Source organism: Tachysurus vachellii, chromosome 9 (assembly GCF_030014155.1).
Source record: "Tachysurus vachellii isolate PV-2020 chromosome 9, HZAU_Pvac_v1, whole genome shotgun sequence".
Lineage (NCBI taxonomy): Eukaryota > Metazoa > Chordata > Actinopteri > Siluriformes > Bagridae > Tachysurus > Tachysurus vachellii.
Genome location: NC_083468.1, coordinates 3,696,765 through 3,711,764, shown reverse-complemented (window position 1 = coordinate 3,711,764; position 15,000 = coordinate 3,696,765). Strand labels below are relative to the sequence as shown.

Genomic DNA, 15,000 nt, shown 5'->3' with positions numbered 1-15,000 from the left:
CAAACAAACCAAAGGGCAGCAAACAAATATATAAGAAATGAATCAATACAATTAACACATGCGACAAAAAAACAAACAAACAACAATGTGAACGATTATAATAATAACGACAGCGTGATTATTTATTTATTTGTTTGTTAATTAATTTATTTCTTTCTTTATTGCTCTGTATGCCATAAATAAACAAACAAATACATAAATAAATATCACATTGAAAAAAAAAAATTGATAAAAACAACAATAAAAAGAATACTCATAATAAACAAATACTCAAGTAAACAAACAAAATAAACATAAATAAATTTCCAAACTAATAAAATAACCATTCAATATATACTATATAAATACTAAATAAATAACACATTGAACAGACAGAGAGAGAGAGAGAGAGAGAGAGAGAGAGAGAGAGAGAGAGAGAGAGAGTGAGAGCAAGAGAGAGAAAAAGAGGGAGAGAGAAAGAGAAGAGAGAGAGAGAGAGAGAGAGAGAGAGAAAGAGGGAGAGCGAAAGAGAAAGAGAGAGAGAGGGAGAGAGAGAGAGAGAGAGAGAGAGAGAGAGAGAGATGGGAGGAATATTAAAGTTCACCTTGAACAATACTGGAGCCTGTTATTTGTTTGTTTGTTTGTTTGTTTGTTTGTTTGTTTTTACCATGCCTACCTTTGCCATAATATCAGCATACGCCATGTACAGGTGATCTACATCGAGCTTTCTGCAGGAAAAACAAGAGCGGATGTAAGTAACAGATACAACTCCCTCGATTAGAGCAGAATTAGTCATGTCTGATAATCCAGTGAAATCTTTTACGTTTTCTCAGTGAGAGCTGTGCGGCTAAAATGAAGAATGAGCTGGTGCAGAGGATCTGGCTTGGCCTCGGTCTCTTCTTCTTCCTCCTCCTCTTCCTCCAATGTTTTCTGTATAATAAAAAAGCAAAACCCGGAAATTCCACAGCTAACCTTGTCGTATGAAACCGTGCGAGAGAAAAGCAGATGAACACACACTCACAGACAGATCATCGATCATCTTATCCTCGAAGGAGTAGCCCTCATTCCCCAACCAGTTGCGCTTGTAACCGTCTAGGAACATGTTGGAGCCCCGGTGCCTTTAGACACCACGGAGAAAGATATGAGTGACACAGAAACACAGTGCCTCTTAAATATTGTTGAAATGCTTTGCAAATATTATTAAGTGTGTGAAGAGAACCTTGGGATATTATAGAGTGGAGTCATTCTGAAACACGCCACTACGGCCCGGCGCCGCTGCTTAGACAACAACTTGTGCCAGACCATCTTCTTGGATTTAAAAGGGTGTTCAGTCTGATAGGAAATAACAATCAAACACAATCAAATCTGAAATATTTGACACAACATCACAATAATAAAGCGCTCCTGTCCTGTCCGTGGAGATCCCGATCTTACGTTATAAAGCTTAGCAACTGCACTACACTTCCTAGCAGAAACATCTGACACAGAAAATATAATTATGATTAAATAAAAAATATAATGAAATAAAAAAATCTAATTATTAGTTATACTGTACATCATTCAGTCAAGTCATTAAAAACATGTTTAAATTCTGTTTAGTAAAAGCAATGAAATCACGGTTTGGTTGAGAAATGTAGTACTTCGATGTAAATTATATGTCTGACTGAAAACATTCTTTTTTTTTTGTGTATTACTGAACACTGGATTTTATAACATATTTGTTAGCACTTAAAAAAAAAAAAAAAAAGATGTGTCATTTAAGTATGTGTGTTAGTACTGTATATCAGAGACTGGGACTATGTCTTGTCAGAGCACTAGGGGGCGCTGCTAGGTCTACTATTGTTTCCCATTACTCCTAATGTGTCTTATTTATTCCCACACAGATTTTTTTTGTTACAGGACTATTTTTTGCTTTACTGACCATGCCTTTGGATTACGTTTGTTATTGTTCTCTGTGTTTAATTAAAGCTCTGCACATGGGTCCTACACCATCTGTCTCAGAAGATTCATTACAGATTTATTGGTCATTTTAAAAAATCATGGAACTTCCTCTGCCACAGTTCTATCTAAAACTAACATAAAATAAGGTTGTGAGATGTTTAGGATATTTCAGGGATGTTCCTGTGTGTCCTGCTTACTACTTCGATGTGGTAAAGCACAGCAGAAACTTCCTGAACTCTCTTCACAACTTTCTCAGGATTTTCAGCATCTTCCGCCTTGCCTGAGGTTTCTTTATACAGCGCCATCTGCCAGCGCATGGAGGGGTCCTCCACCTACACACAGCCACGGAGAGAATGAGATTACACACACACACACCCACAGCCACACAGAGCCCAGATCCACAGATCTACCCATATCACACACACACACACACACACACACACACATACACACACACTGGGCCTAGATCCACAGCTCTACCCATAACACACACACACACACACACACACACACACACTTCTTTATTCTCACCTTGCCTTGCAGATGAAGGTTATTCTGCAGGAACTCTCTCACTTCCTCATCTGTGTCTTTCTGTAATAAGCAGAAAAATAGAGACTCATTAATAACCTTCTCTGAATACTTTCATCCTCTATTCTTTCATCTGAAGTGCAAAGTGAGCTCTAAATAAATAAATAAATAAATAAATAAATAAATAAATAAATAAATAAAACAGCAATTATATCAGACTGTTCAGAAGATGTTGATTCATTTTCTAACAGCAGCTTCAAATCGCAGGTTTATTATTAATGCAGTTTTTGTAATACAGAATGTCAATAGTAACGAATGTCTTATATGCTGGAAATGATCTGTAATGATCTCTCCAATGACTCGACCTAATGCTTTTATTCTCTTATTGGTAGCGATTAGTCTCCCTTTACCAGAGAATAACGGATCTTGGCCAAGTTGATGAGCTCTTGATCTGCAGGAGAACACATGTTCAGCCCGATGGGCAGGAGTTTCTTCAGAGCAGCTACAATCAGCGAGGTTTGGACCGAGTAGCGATCACCACGACGCTTCTTCTTCGCACGCTCCGCATCAGCACCACCACCCTGGGAAGATCTCACATAGTTAGAAAGCAACCATGAACATTCCTGAGGAGTCTTAATCCTGGGAATACGGGATGCGTTTATTTTGCCCAGGGACTGTGTTCAAAATAAGGGTTAAGAAATAGAAAAAAGTTCACTATAAAAATACTAAAAACCAAAAACATGAAGGAAAATGACAAAATAAAAAGATATCTAATGTATCAGTTATGTGACCTGAATATAAAATATCGAATTACACAATAAGTTAAGATTTTTTTAATCCACCACAAAAATAGTTACAAAAACAATAAAACAATAAAAAAGAAAAACTCCTAACAAACTCTATTATTATTATTATTATTATTATTATTATTATTATTATTATTATTATTATTATTATTATTATCAGCTTCAAAAAATATCAGCTATATTTACCAAATTCTACAATATTTCTACAATGCCCTTATTTAAACCCTCATAACATATTGTAAAAAAAAAAAAAAAAAAAAGAAGTTAAAAAGACCTTAAAATATCAACCACAATAATGTTGCAAAAACGTTAAGGAAAGTAAAAATATTTATAAAAAAAAAAAAAAAAAATATATATATATATATATATATATATATATATATATATATATATATATATAATAAGTTATTCTCTTCTGAATATAAAATATTGAATTATACATTATTTCTACGATGCTCTTATTTTAACCCTCGTACATATTGTAAAAAAAAATATATAGATATAAATAAAAAAATCTAGCACAAAAAAAAAACTGATGGAGAAGAAAAAAACAGATTACAATTTTTCAGATCAAAACTATTTTTATCTGAATATAGCTCTACTAAATTTAAAATATTTCTACATCGCCCATTTTAAAACTTTTGTACCATGTGGCATTTTCATGTTTTATTTTTTTTTTTTTTCCCTTTTCATTATTTTGCAAAAAGGAATGAGGGTGATTTGTGTTTTGGGGGAAAGTTTAGTGTTAGTTAATTAACACCATGCAGCATGTCAGGCAGATGTTAGACATTAAAACCCATCACAGTAAACAGTGTAGCGCAGTTGGGGAAGTGCAGATTAAAGGCAGCGGAGGTTAGAAGAGGTGAAAGAGCGGATTAGAGAAAGTGTTGCATCATTGCACATGTGACACGTTTCCAGTGTTAGTTCCCCTGTGCAGTTACACAGCAAACTCAAAAACAAGCAGCAGGCTACAAGAGTGTCACCCCAAAGCCTCTCATTCACCCACCCACACACCCACACACCCACACACACACACACACACACAGACGCATGCATTCCTCCGCTGCAGGTGCAGGACCCAGTTGCTGACTGTTATCTGCTGCTGTGTGAGCATGTGCTTGTGTGTGTTAGGCAAGGAAGGACCAGAGATGATCATCCTCCAGTGTGTGATTCTCAAGCCTCCTTAAATCAAGACTATACTATACAGTATATAAGCCCATAAACATTTAAAAAGGGTGGTGAGGGTGAGACGGGTGACATCATCAGCTACCTCTAGGGAGCACTTTAACGCTGTGTAGTAACACTGATATATCCGTGTCATACAGGTCTCATGAAAAAATGGCAAATGCTGTCATGAGTTTTTTCTTCTATTACGATTATATAAGATATTTTATACCACAGTCATGACCATATTCCTTTCTGACAGAGACGTGGGTGTCAATTATTATCTTTAAAACCACATTACTGTAAAATAGATGCGAGGTTTATGACTATAGATGGACTTGGTCTAACAGAGTGAGGTACAATACTTGTTGTAATACAACGACTGATATGGTGCTAGATTAAGGTGGAGTAATGTGGTCTCGCCTTGCAACCAATGGAAGCTTGGCATGGTCTCACTGGTGCCAGTGGTGGCTCAACTGGTTACGACTCCAGGTTTTGATCAGGGTTCAAGCCCCAGCACTGTCAAGCTGCCCCTCTGTTGGGACCTTAAGCAAGGCCCTAAACAGTCTCTGCTCCAGTGGCGCTGTATCACAGCTGACCCTGTGCTCTGACCCCAACCTCCTTTGGGATATGTAAAGAAAGAATTTCACTGTTCTGTAATGACTATGTGACAAAATAAAGGCTTCTCTTCTCCATGGTGAAGCTTTCTGTAAGGAGATTCTGTATAAAACGTATAGAGCGATATAGGAAGGAGTCTCCAGTGTCAGTGCTACAGAATCTTAGCTTTTCTCCACTGGACAAATCTTAAGGAAAGACAGCTTTTGTAGTTTCTCTGTAGAGTGAAAAGCAACCTGTTTTTTTTTTCTTAGCTCATAAGAGAAAGAAAGCGAGGTTCTGGTGAAGGAGCGACTGTCTGCGATAACGTAGGATGAACGTCGGATGAACGTATGGTATTGAGACGAGGCGATATCGTATCGTATGATAATATGTATCATTACACCAGTAGCTGCTACACAACTCTATAGCAGTCAGGTGGTTAAATATTTAGACAAACAGCTCAATGACAGACTTTCAGAATTTAAGTTACATCGCCATCTGGTGACGTCTGTAGGAATTACAGCATTTTTTATATCTGACCCCTTTTTTTTAAACATGGTCATAAATTCTTCATCCTTTGCAGTGAATAACTGTCTGAAATCTGGAACACACAGACACTTGGTTTCTTCCCTTCTTTCTTCTCTTCTTTGCCTTGGTTTTGGGTTGATTTCAAAGTGTCCTTCAGGTCACATGTAATAAGATTTAAAACATTTGGCTGAATATGAGCAGATGTTGTAGGAAACCACGCAGACTCACAACATGACATGAAGTGCTTGAGATCAGGAGCAGTTCCTTCACTTCTCCAAGCTTTTCTCTTTCCATCATTTTGACCATCATGACCTTTGTCTCATCTGTCCTCTGGATGTTGGTCCAGAAGTTTACATGTTTTTTTATGCAGATGTTTTATAGACTCTAATCTGATCTTCCGGATTTACGTCTTGTGAAGTCTTTGTGCAGATGTTAAGGAGGATTTCTTAACCAGGAAGCAGTCAAATGCTATAACCACTGAGCTACTATATGTTTGGCCATCATCTAACACATCCTTTGGTCTTCTTCTCTTCCTGAGCAGCGTAAGGCACGACACCGAGAGGAGCTGTTGGTCAGACTAACATGCTTTTCTCTCTCTTGTTATTCACAGAGCGACAGCTGGACCCCAAGGACAACGTGCCCTGAGCCTGCCACAGTTTGCCAGCTTCCTGGGCACTGCCATACGCCCGCTCGGCTTCCAGACCTCCGCACCGCTCCCTTGTTAATCATCCTCCAAGAAGCCGCCTGCTCCAGCACCACGTCTTATCTCTCACTGAACCCAGTCACTCCTTTGTAATTCTGCTTTGAATAAATTGCTTAAAATAAAGACTCGATCTGTTCTCACTCCTCATGTGTCTTCAACCCACTCACAGGTGACGCTGTTTCTTTTATTTGGGTCTTTTATATAAAACGTACTGGAATTCCGACATTACATCATTATTCTATTTCATCATAATTAATTTCAGCTTGTATAACATTAAAAAAAAACAAAAAACAAATAACAACAGTATGTCAACGTCCAAATATTTACGGACCTAACAGACACGTCGTGACGACTCGTGACAGCTTATGACACACGACATCTTTACAACTATGTGCTCGTGTAACTCTTATGATACAGAGACCAGGTAAAGTGTTACTGTACCTAAATCTACAATCTGTCAATGACCTCAAATGGAAAGGTATTTCAGGAGTACAAGGCTTCGTGTGAATTAGAATGAAGGGGGGGGGGGGTCAGTAATCAGATGAGAAATGGGATGAATTTATAAAGTCATGCCCACCCCTCCACAAAATACCCACATTTTCCATGATGCCACACTCACGATGTAGAAAATATTTTGGACTTATATGTTGGGCAACGACGTGTTTGTATTTGCATTAAGAATGACTAAGAAAGATCAGGTTATCAACGGAAAACCCTGCAAGGAAGCTTCACCACCAAACAAGAAAATGCAATAAGAAAAGAATAAAAATGAATAAATAAATAAATAAAGAAATAAGAAACAAGATCCAGCAGGTGGCAAACCCATCAAACCCATCAAACCCATCAAACTCATCAACTCATCGGCAGGGAAATGGGACTCGAACCCAGCAGCAAAACCAGCAGCTGAACAGAGTGCCATGATCCTGATCCTGCAAACTAGAGCTGAGAACTTTCATCAAATGCTTTATCAAACGCCTGCTCGCACACACACCCTGGCATCCAACGGGTCGCAAAATGTGGTGATCGGTCAAGAATTTGCACAGGGATTAAGGAAAAGCTTCCAGATTTATCGCTGTGGATTTTCAATAAGCTTGTGTGTGTGTGCGTCTGTATAAGTGTTGTTTTTTCCTTAGGTGCCAGTGTGTGTGTGCAAGTTTGATAGAAAGCCTCGGCGATGTGGTGCCATGCGAAACAGCACAGCTTATTGTCGTGCACAAGTGTGTTCTGACCTCTCCATCCCCAGCCTAGAGAACCCGGAGTCCACACCAGGACAGAACACACACATACAGAGTTCACGGTTAACATCCTGGCTTCGTTGTGTATTCCGACACAAAAGATGAAGACAAAACGGCAACACCAAACAAGAAGAAACATCGCTTTGGCATAGTGACAAGATTTTCTTTAGAATAAAGCGAGGAAATGATGACAAATAATAAACGGTTAATGGTTACGCTGCTTTTTAGCGACGTATTTTACTACAATCTGATTGAGCTACGTTTCTGAGGCAAAATGAAAACTATTAAACATTAGCACACACTTTAAAAATCCACAATAAATAGAATACAGAAGAAAATGTCATTTATCTAACAAAATACTGCTAAATATATCTGTGAAAATGGTGGCTTGCAAAAGTATACACCCCCCCACCCTCACCACCGTTTCCCTCTGCCTCTTGGTTTTCCTCTAGGTGGAGTCCAGTTTTCTATAATAGATTAATTTTGGGTCTGTTAGAAGTTCAAAAATCGGTTGATCGATAATTTAGGGACTCGTTTCCAGAAGTTTTCCAGACTTCACTAAAGAATTTTAGATTTTCTTTTCCATTTTGACAAAATTTTGAAAGATTTATTGATTAATCACGCACATTACGATTTTTAATATTTGGGGAGGGGGTAAATATTTATGCAAGGCATGATGTATATAATTGAAAGCCCATGGATTCATGGTTATATATATATCCATCTAAATAAAACAAAAACACAAAATGAAGGGAAGAATTAACGCAGAGTAAGAAGATCGTGGTGTCGAGCTCTGTGAAGAACGACAGTGTGCTCACCTTGCTCATCTTGCTCTTGCTGTCAGCGGTGAGGAAAGACATGTTATTAATCTCGTTCATCACCACAAAGTTCTGCTCCTCACGCTTGAAGTTCTGCAAAGGTCAGAACAGCACAAACAACAGTTGGTGGCTTTAAGTAAGGAAATCATAATAAAAAGGCAAGAAGTCCGTCATGATGGCTTGGACGATTCCCTGCTAGAACACTAGGGGGCGTTTTGAGCCACATGCTTTTGTTTAAGTTTTTGTGCTCTCGTGTGTTTGCCTTGTCTGATCCTTATCCTCTTTGTTGTTTTATTAATAAAACCTCTGTCTATTTTCAATCCCTGCATTTAGAGCTGGATTTCTGTTCCCTTAAAGGCACCGTTTCTGACGATGGCTTTAAAAAAGATACATGTACTGTATGTAGACTCACGTGAGATTTCGACCAGAAGATGAAAACCTCTCCCACCATCCTGAACAGGTCTTCAGCATCAGGATCAGGGCAGGTTAACCATCTCGCTCTTAAAAAAAAACAAAAAAACACAACATACAAACACAACAAAACGCTTGGATTTTAGCACAGAAACAGAAAGAACATTTAAATATTAACCTTGCACAAGGGGTTCGTTACAGAACGATAAGCTAATCTTTATATATCAGTTTTATGGCTGTTTAAAAACACATAAGCTGGTGGTTAAAACTATAGAATAGCATAGAAGGCATTATTTGACACATAGCTTTACAGTACAGTGTACGGGGTACGTAGTTCTGTACAGTGGCAGCTTGGCAGTGCTGAGGCTTAAACTCTGAACCGCTTGAGCCACCACTGCACCAATGTCTATTGCACAGCACCTGTTGTTGTCCACGTAGCGGATGAGCAGTGGATAGAGAGCGTACAGGTCCCTGCAGAGCACAGCAAACTCGTCTCGGATCGTGCCTTCCTCGCTGTCCACCTCCGTCTTGCCCTCCATACGCAGCTGCTCCTCCTCAGCTACGACCTTCCCTGAGCGCTTCTTCAGCTTCTCCATAGTAGGGATGAAGTGAGACTTTAGCATCTCTGGCTTGGCTCTGCTAACGATGGGCTGGGCAAAAACTGAACGAGAAAAAAAAGGATGTTGGTGCAGGAGTATGAATAACGTTGGTTATTTTATTCTGTTCAATAACCAGAACCGACGCAGAACGTGTCACAGTATTCCAGATTAAATAGTATTCATGAGAAAGCTTCCAGAAATATTATACTGTACGAGTCTAGAAGTGTTTCAGCTACTCCTTGGAACACTTAGAAATAAGACATTCTAGGAAAATCGCAATTTTTTTTGAATGCATTTAAAGGATGAGACATTTGTGCTACCAACACCATGTTAATTATTGTGTTGTTTCTTGCTTCAGTAAACAAGAACAAAAATGATGTCAGAGATTTCAGGTCAAGAAGAAACAGAAATAATAGCAATAAATTGCTAATAAGGTTTAACCCGTGTGACACACTAACCGGCAAGTCTCTTCATCCAGGAGGCCTCATCGATGCCCAGGTTGTTGACAACGATCTTCATGATGCTGCCAAGCAGCTGGTTGAGGTGTTCAGAAAAGACCTCAGTGCAGATTTGGCCTTCGAGCTCAGGGAAGTTCTCAGGCCCTCGTTCCCACCAGCGCAGGAGGTAGTTACACAGCATGGGCAGCGTGATCTCAATCACGTGAGGCATCTCAGTGTAACGAGCTCCAGACTCGGCCAGGTCACCGATCTCTTTCATGAGCACATCCAGCTCTGGGATGTCCAAGCACAACTCCTCCACCTGACTCGGGAGACCGAGGACTAAAGACCAAGGAGGACAGACTGATTGTAGGTTTACTGTATAAACACTTTACTCAATATTCTTATTTTGAGTTACAGTAAATTCTAAAATTCAAGCTAATTTGAAGCTTATTTTTTAATCAAAACCACACAGAAACACATTCATTATTAAGATGAGAAGAAATGCATAATGATTTGAATTCTTCAGATAGAAAAATTCAGATTTGCTGTAGCCTTTATTTCTTACGAGTGCAGTGTTGAAAAAGCAACACGGAAAATTATGATGGAAAAATTCCTCCTTTTTATTTCATTCATTCATTCATTCATTCATTCATTCATTCATTTATTCATTCATCTTCTACCGCTTATCCGAACTACTTCGGGTCACGGGGAGCCTCAGGCGTCATTGGGCATCAAGGCAGGATACACCCTGGACGGAGTGCCAACCCATCACAGGGCACACACACACACTGATTCACTCACGCAATCACACACTAGGGACTTTCCAGAGATCCAATCACTTTCCAGAGATGCCAATCAACCTACCATGCATGTCTTTGGACCGGGGGAGGAAACCAGAGTACCCGGAGGAAACCCCCGAGGCACGGGGAGAACATGCAAACTCCACACACACAAGGTGGAGGCAGGAATCGAACCCTCAACCCTGGAGGTGTGAGGCGAACGTGCTAACCACTAAGGCACCGTGCCCCCTGATTATTATTATTATTATTATTATTATTATTATTATTATTATTATTATTATTATCATTATTATTATTATTATTATTATTATTATTATTATTATTATTTATTTCATTTTGAAGCATTTAACAAATGTAATATTTGTTAAAGTACATATTTAAAATAAAATAATTATTATTTGACATTTAATTATATTTTTTTATTTCTTTTATTTCTTTATTCCTTTGTTTATTTTTATTTTATCATATTATATTTTTACTGTTTTTTTGTTTTTTTGACTCATTTATTTGTCCTAAAATCATTTCACTGGATTTTTTACTGTGTATGACGGTAATATGTAATACTTCTACATAGAGAAAGTTCCAAAAGTAATGGCACACCGTATTGAACATCTCACTGCTCTCCAAAGGGTTCAACATAGAGAGAAACCTCTTTTTAAGAGCGTGATTGATACAAGAGAAGGAAACTGATGCTCACTTGCTCGCTCTCTTGGTGTCTTGGTTGTGTAGACTGAGTATGTGTTGAACTCATTAAGCTGAGGCTCCAGAAACGCCACAGGCATAGCAGCAGCCAAATGAGCCAGACACTCACCAAGAGCAGGCCTCAGTCTGGGAAATAGAGCATTACACACACCTAATAAACCTCATGTGACATGAGCCATGAATGAAGGTGTTACATTTCTGACAATTTAAACGTAAAAACTAGAAGAAGATTCCACTCACCTTTCAGCATGTGGGGTCTTTACTGTACCCACTGAGTAGATGCTGCACATGAGACGATAGCAGGATATCTGCAAGTCATCCACTGGAAGGAAGGAAGGAAGGAAGGAAGGAAGGAAGGAAGGAAGGAAATGAGGAAGGGAGGAAGGAATGAAAGGGGAGAGGAAGGAAGGAAGAAAGGTAAGGAAGGAAGGAAGGAAGGAAGGAAGGAAGGAAGGAAGGAAGGAAGGAGGAAGAAAGTTAAGGAAGGAAGGAAGGAAGGTAGGGAAAGAGGAAGGAAGGAAGGAAGGAAGGAAGGAAGGAAGGAAGGAAGGAAGGAAGGAAGGAAGGAAGGAAGGAAATGAGGAAGGGAGGAAGGAATGAAAGGAGAGAGGAAGGAAGGAAGAAAGTTAAGGAAGGAAGGAAGGAAGGAAGGAAGGAAGGAAGGAAGGAAGGAAGGAAGGAAGGAAGAAAGTTAAGGAAGGAACAAAGGAAGGAAGGAAGGAAGGTAGGGAAAGAGGAAGGAAGGAAGGAAGGAAGGAAGGAAGGAAGGAAGGAAGGAAGGAAGAAAGGAAGGAAGGAAGGAAGAAGAAACAACAGATATAGAATGAAAGATAGAGAGAAGAAGAAATCAAAAGTAATGTAAAAAGAAATAGAAAGGAATATAAAAATAAATGGAAATAGAAAAAAATATAGATAGAAAAAAGATAGAAAGATAAAAATAAATAGACATATAAAGAAAGAAAGAAAGAAAGAAAGAAAGAAAGATAGAAAGAAAGAAAGAAAGAAAGAAAGAAAGAAAGATGAGAAGATAGTATGTCCTGCAATTAAGCTACATTGTTAAGCTGCTAAAACATGAATGTCTGCCAGCGTTGGTGTGACTCAGACTTACAGATGACATCATCGCCAAACTGGTGCTGAGCGATGTGGTCGAACAGGGATGTGAGCACTGGCAGCAGAGCCACGGTGGTGTAGTTAATATTCTGAGACACACCTTTAACCTGTAAAGACACAAAGATGTGTGCAGTGAGTCAGATAGTCAGTGGTTTGTGTTACAACAATCATATGGTTGTGTTGCATTAACATAGCAGTGAAGACGTCTGAAGTCTGTTTCACCTGGTTCTTGGTGGACACCTTGCCCAGTTTAAGGTTCTCAACCATCTTCTCAATGTCATCAGCAGCGCTCTCAAAGAATGAACGGAGGCCTGCTTTTACGATCTCCGGTCCGGATTTCATCACAGTTCTGCAGAGAGAGGAAGTTTACTTTACTTGGTTTGTGACCGTTCACAAGTTTTAGAATCATCTAAAATAAAGACCTTCAACTGTCCAGCTTGAGCCTGTGACCATGAGAGCTAGATTCCAGATCTCATGTCAGACAGGAGAGGAACCTGACACGATCATCTGCTGATCTTCTACTTTAAGTGTCCCTGTTTTCTGCTCACCATGGAGGTAAAGCGTGATGAGATGCGGTACTATATCTTTCCTGGTAGCTTTCTAATTCTAGCAATCTTTTTTCTCACTTCTCAGACCTGTTGCGGTTGTTTTTGTATCAAATCTCAGCAGATCATCAAGTTTATGAAATACTACATAACCAACTACAATGTCACAGGTCAATTATTTTCCCTATTGTGATGTTTGATGTGAACGTTAGCTGAAGCTCTCAATCTGCATCTGCATGATAAATGTATTCATTGTGCTGCTACATGATTGGCTGACTGTATACCTGCATAAATAAGCAGGTGTATTGGTGTTCCTATTAAAGTGCACAGTCACTGTACATACATATTTATGAGTATTTTTTTTTTTTTTTTGAGTAAAAAAGAGACAGCTTGGGTCAACAGTATACAAGCTACAGAAATAAAAATATAAAAACTACAAACTCATCTCCACCGTACCTGGCATCCAGTGAACGAGACAGGATGTGTAAGCAGTTTACCACTGCTGAAGCATCAGTTCCTGTACACAACACATGTCATGAATACCAGTCGAACGTACAGTTTCCTTTAATAGAGCACTGAAGATCGCACCCCATTTCACTGAGAACTTAATCCTACTGCTCACTTTAAATCAGGATTAGTGTAAGAATTAGTGTTGCTTTTTTTTTGAGGACATGTTAAATTGTTGATTAGTAGAAAACATTTGCCAGTATGATTTATCCATGCCAAGTCACTAAGCATCCTTCAGTGTCAGAAAGATGACATATAATAATAAGATTATTATTATTATTATTATTATTATTATTATTATTATTATTATTATTATTATTATTGTTGTTTTGTTGTTGTTGTTGTTGTTATTATTATTATTATAATTATTATTATTATTATTATCATTATTATTATTAGTGGTGTTGTTATTATAATTTATTTATTTATTTGCTTGTTTTTGTTTGTGTACTGCTTATTATTATTATTATTATTATTATTATTATTATTATTATTATTATTATTATTATGGCTGGTGAGGTTTATTCATGTATTTGCTTGTTTGTTTATAGCTAATAATAATAATAATAATAATAATAATAATAATAATAATAATAATAATAATAGTTGTATTATTATTATTATTATTATTATTATTATTATTATTATTATTATTGATGAATTAATACATTTTTATTTCAGAACCAGATTGAGAACTGATACCAAAATCAGTGACTAACAATCAGGAACGTCAATAAAAATTTTATTGTACTTTTTCCACCATGTTTGTTATATTGTGTCTCTCCCAAATTCAAAGAACTGCTAAAAACTTAGCACACACTCCGTCCAAAAACATTTAACACTTAAGTTAACTCTTAAAAGCACAATATCTCTCTGCATTATTTATTTCATAAATAAAGATTTTTTTTTTTTCATTGTATCAGAATCCTTTGGACCAACAGACGTTGTTTTCACTCACTTCCTTTTTTTTTTTTTTAGTGTTGTATTTTAAAATGATGCTCTAGTTCTTCCTCCGGGAGGAGGAGATTTTCACAGTTGGTTTATATCGCAGTCACATACCGTATGTGTTGTACTTTTGTTCCACACACATGAACTGAACAAGGCTTGGGGTGAGTGCCTGTTGTGATGATGTCACACGACATGTCTTGGCTTAAATTCATAGAAACTCTGTTGTCGTTTTTAAAACGTCACCCTCCTCCGAATATGTTAGAGTTTGCTTGATTTTGCCTTTATTTTTGGATAGACTGAAATATCATCGCATGTTAATATCAAAAATATTATCTCATCAGAGCATTTTTATCATTTTTTTTCAATTTTTTTTCAGTATCGCTATTAACACACCTTTAATTATTATTCTCATTTTCTAAGTGCAGTCATGGAAGAAAGGAGAACCGGACAGCATTGTGCTCTCTAATTCTAAGACCGTTATGAAATAAAGCTTCGGTTTAAAGGAACTGCTCGACAATGACTACGGTCACAATGGTTGCAATGACAAAGCACATGCTGAATACTGCAAATAAAACTGGAGCTGTTTTTCTCTGGTTCAATTTTTTTTTTTTTTTGTAAAAGATCAAGTTCTTAAGATCT

The 15,000-nt window shown here is 37.8% G+C and overlaps 1 protein-coding gene across 12 annotated transcripts in view; it reads right to left on the bottom strand.

Moving 5' to 3' along the window:
* Positions 1-15,000, bottom strand: part of LOC132851833 (ryanodine receptor 1-like) — a 101,109-nt gene that overhangs the window by 26,654 nt on the left and 59,455 nt on the right. For 7 of the 12 annotated variants that reach the window (XM_060878865.1, XM_060878868.1, XM_060878871.1 and 4 more), the window contains 17 exons: positions 13,363-13,423; positions 12,584-12,710; positions 12,360-12,468; positions 11,492-11,573; positions 11,247-11,377; positions 9,768-10,088; positions 9,131-9,371; positions 8,712-8,799; positions 8,300-8,392; positions 7,476-7,490; positions 2,859-3,029; positions 2,452-2,511; positions 2,118-2,252; positions 1,199-1,311; positions 1,001-1,097; positions 803-909; positions 656-707 (listed from right to left, as the gene is read on the bottom strand). In XM_060878865.1, the coding sequence (XP_060734848.1) occupies positions 656-707; positions 803-909; positions 1,001-1,097; positions 1,199-1,311; positions 2,118-2,252; positions 2,452-2,511; positions 2,859-3,029; positions 7,476-7,490; positions 8,300-8,392; positions 8,712-8,799; positions 9,131-9,371; positions 9,768-10,088; positions 11,247-11,377; positions 11,492-11,573; positions 12,360-12,468; positions 12,584-12,710; positions 13,363-13,423 (2,003 nt within the window). The remainder of the gene's footprint in view (positions 1-655; positions 708-802; positions 910-1,000; positions 1,098-1,198; positions 1,312-2,117; positions 2,253-2,451; positions 2,512-2,858; positions 3,030-7,475; positions 7,491-8,299; positions 8,393-8,711; positions 8,800-9,130; positions 9,372-9,767; positions 10,089-11,246; positions 11,378-11,491; positions 11,574-12,359; positions 12,469-12,583; positions 12,711-13,362; positions 13,424-15,000) is intronic. The other 5 variants (XM_060878866.1, XM_060878869.1, XM_060878875.1 and 2 more) reach the window with 1 other exon arrangement.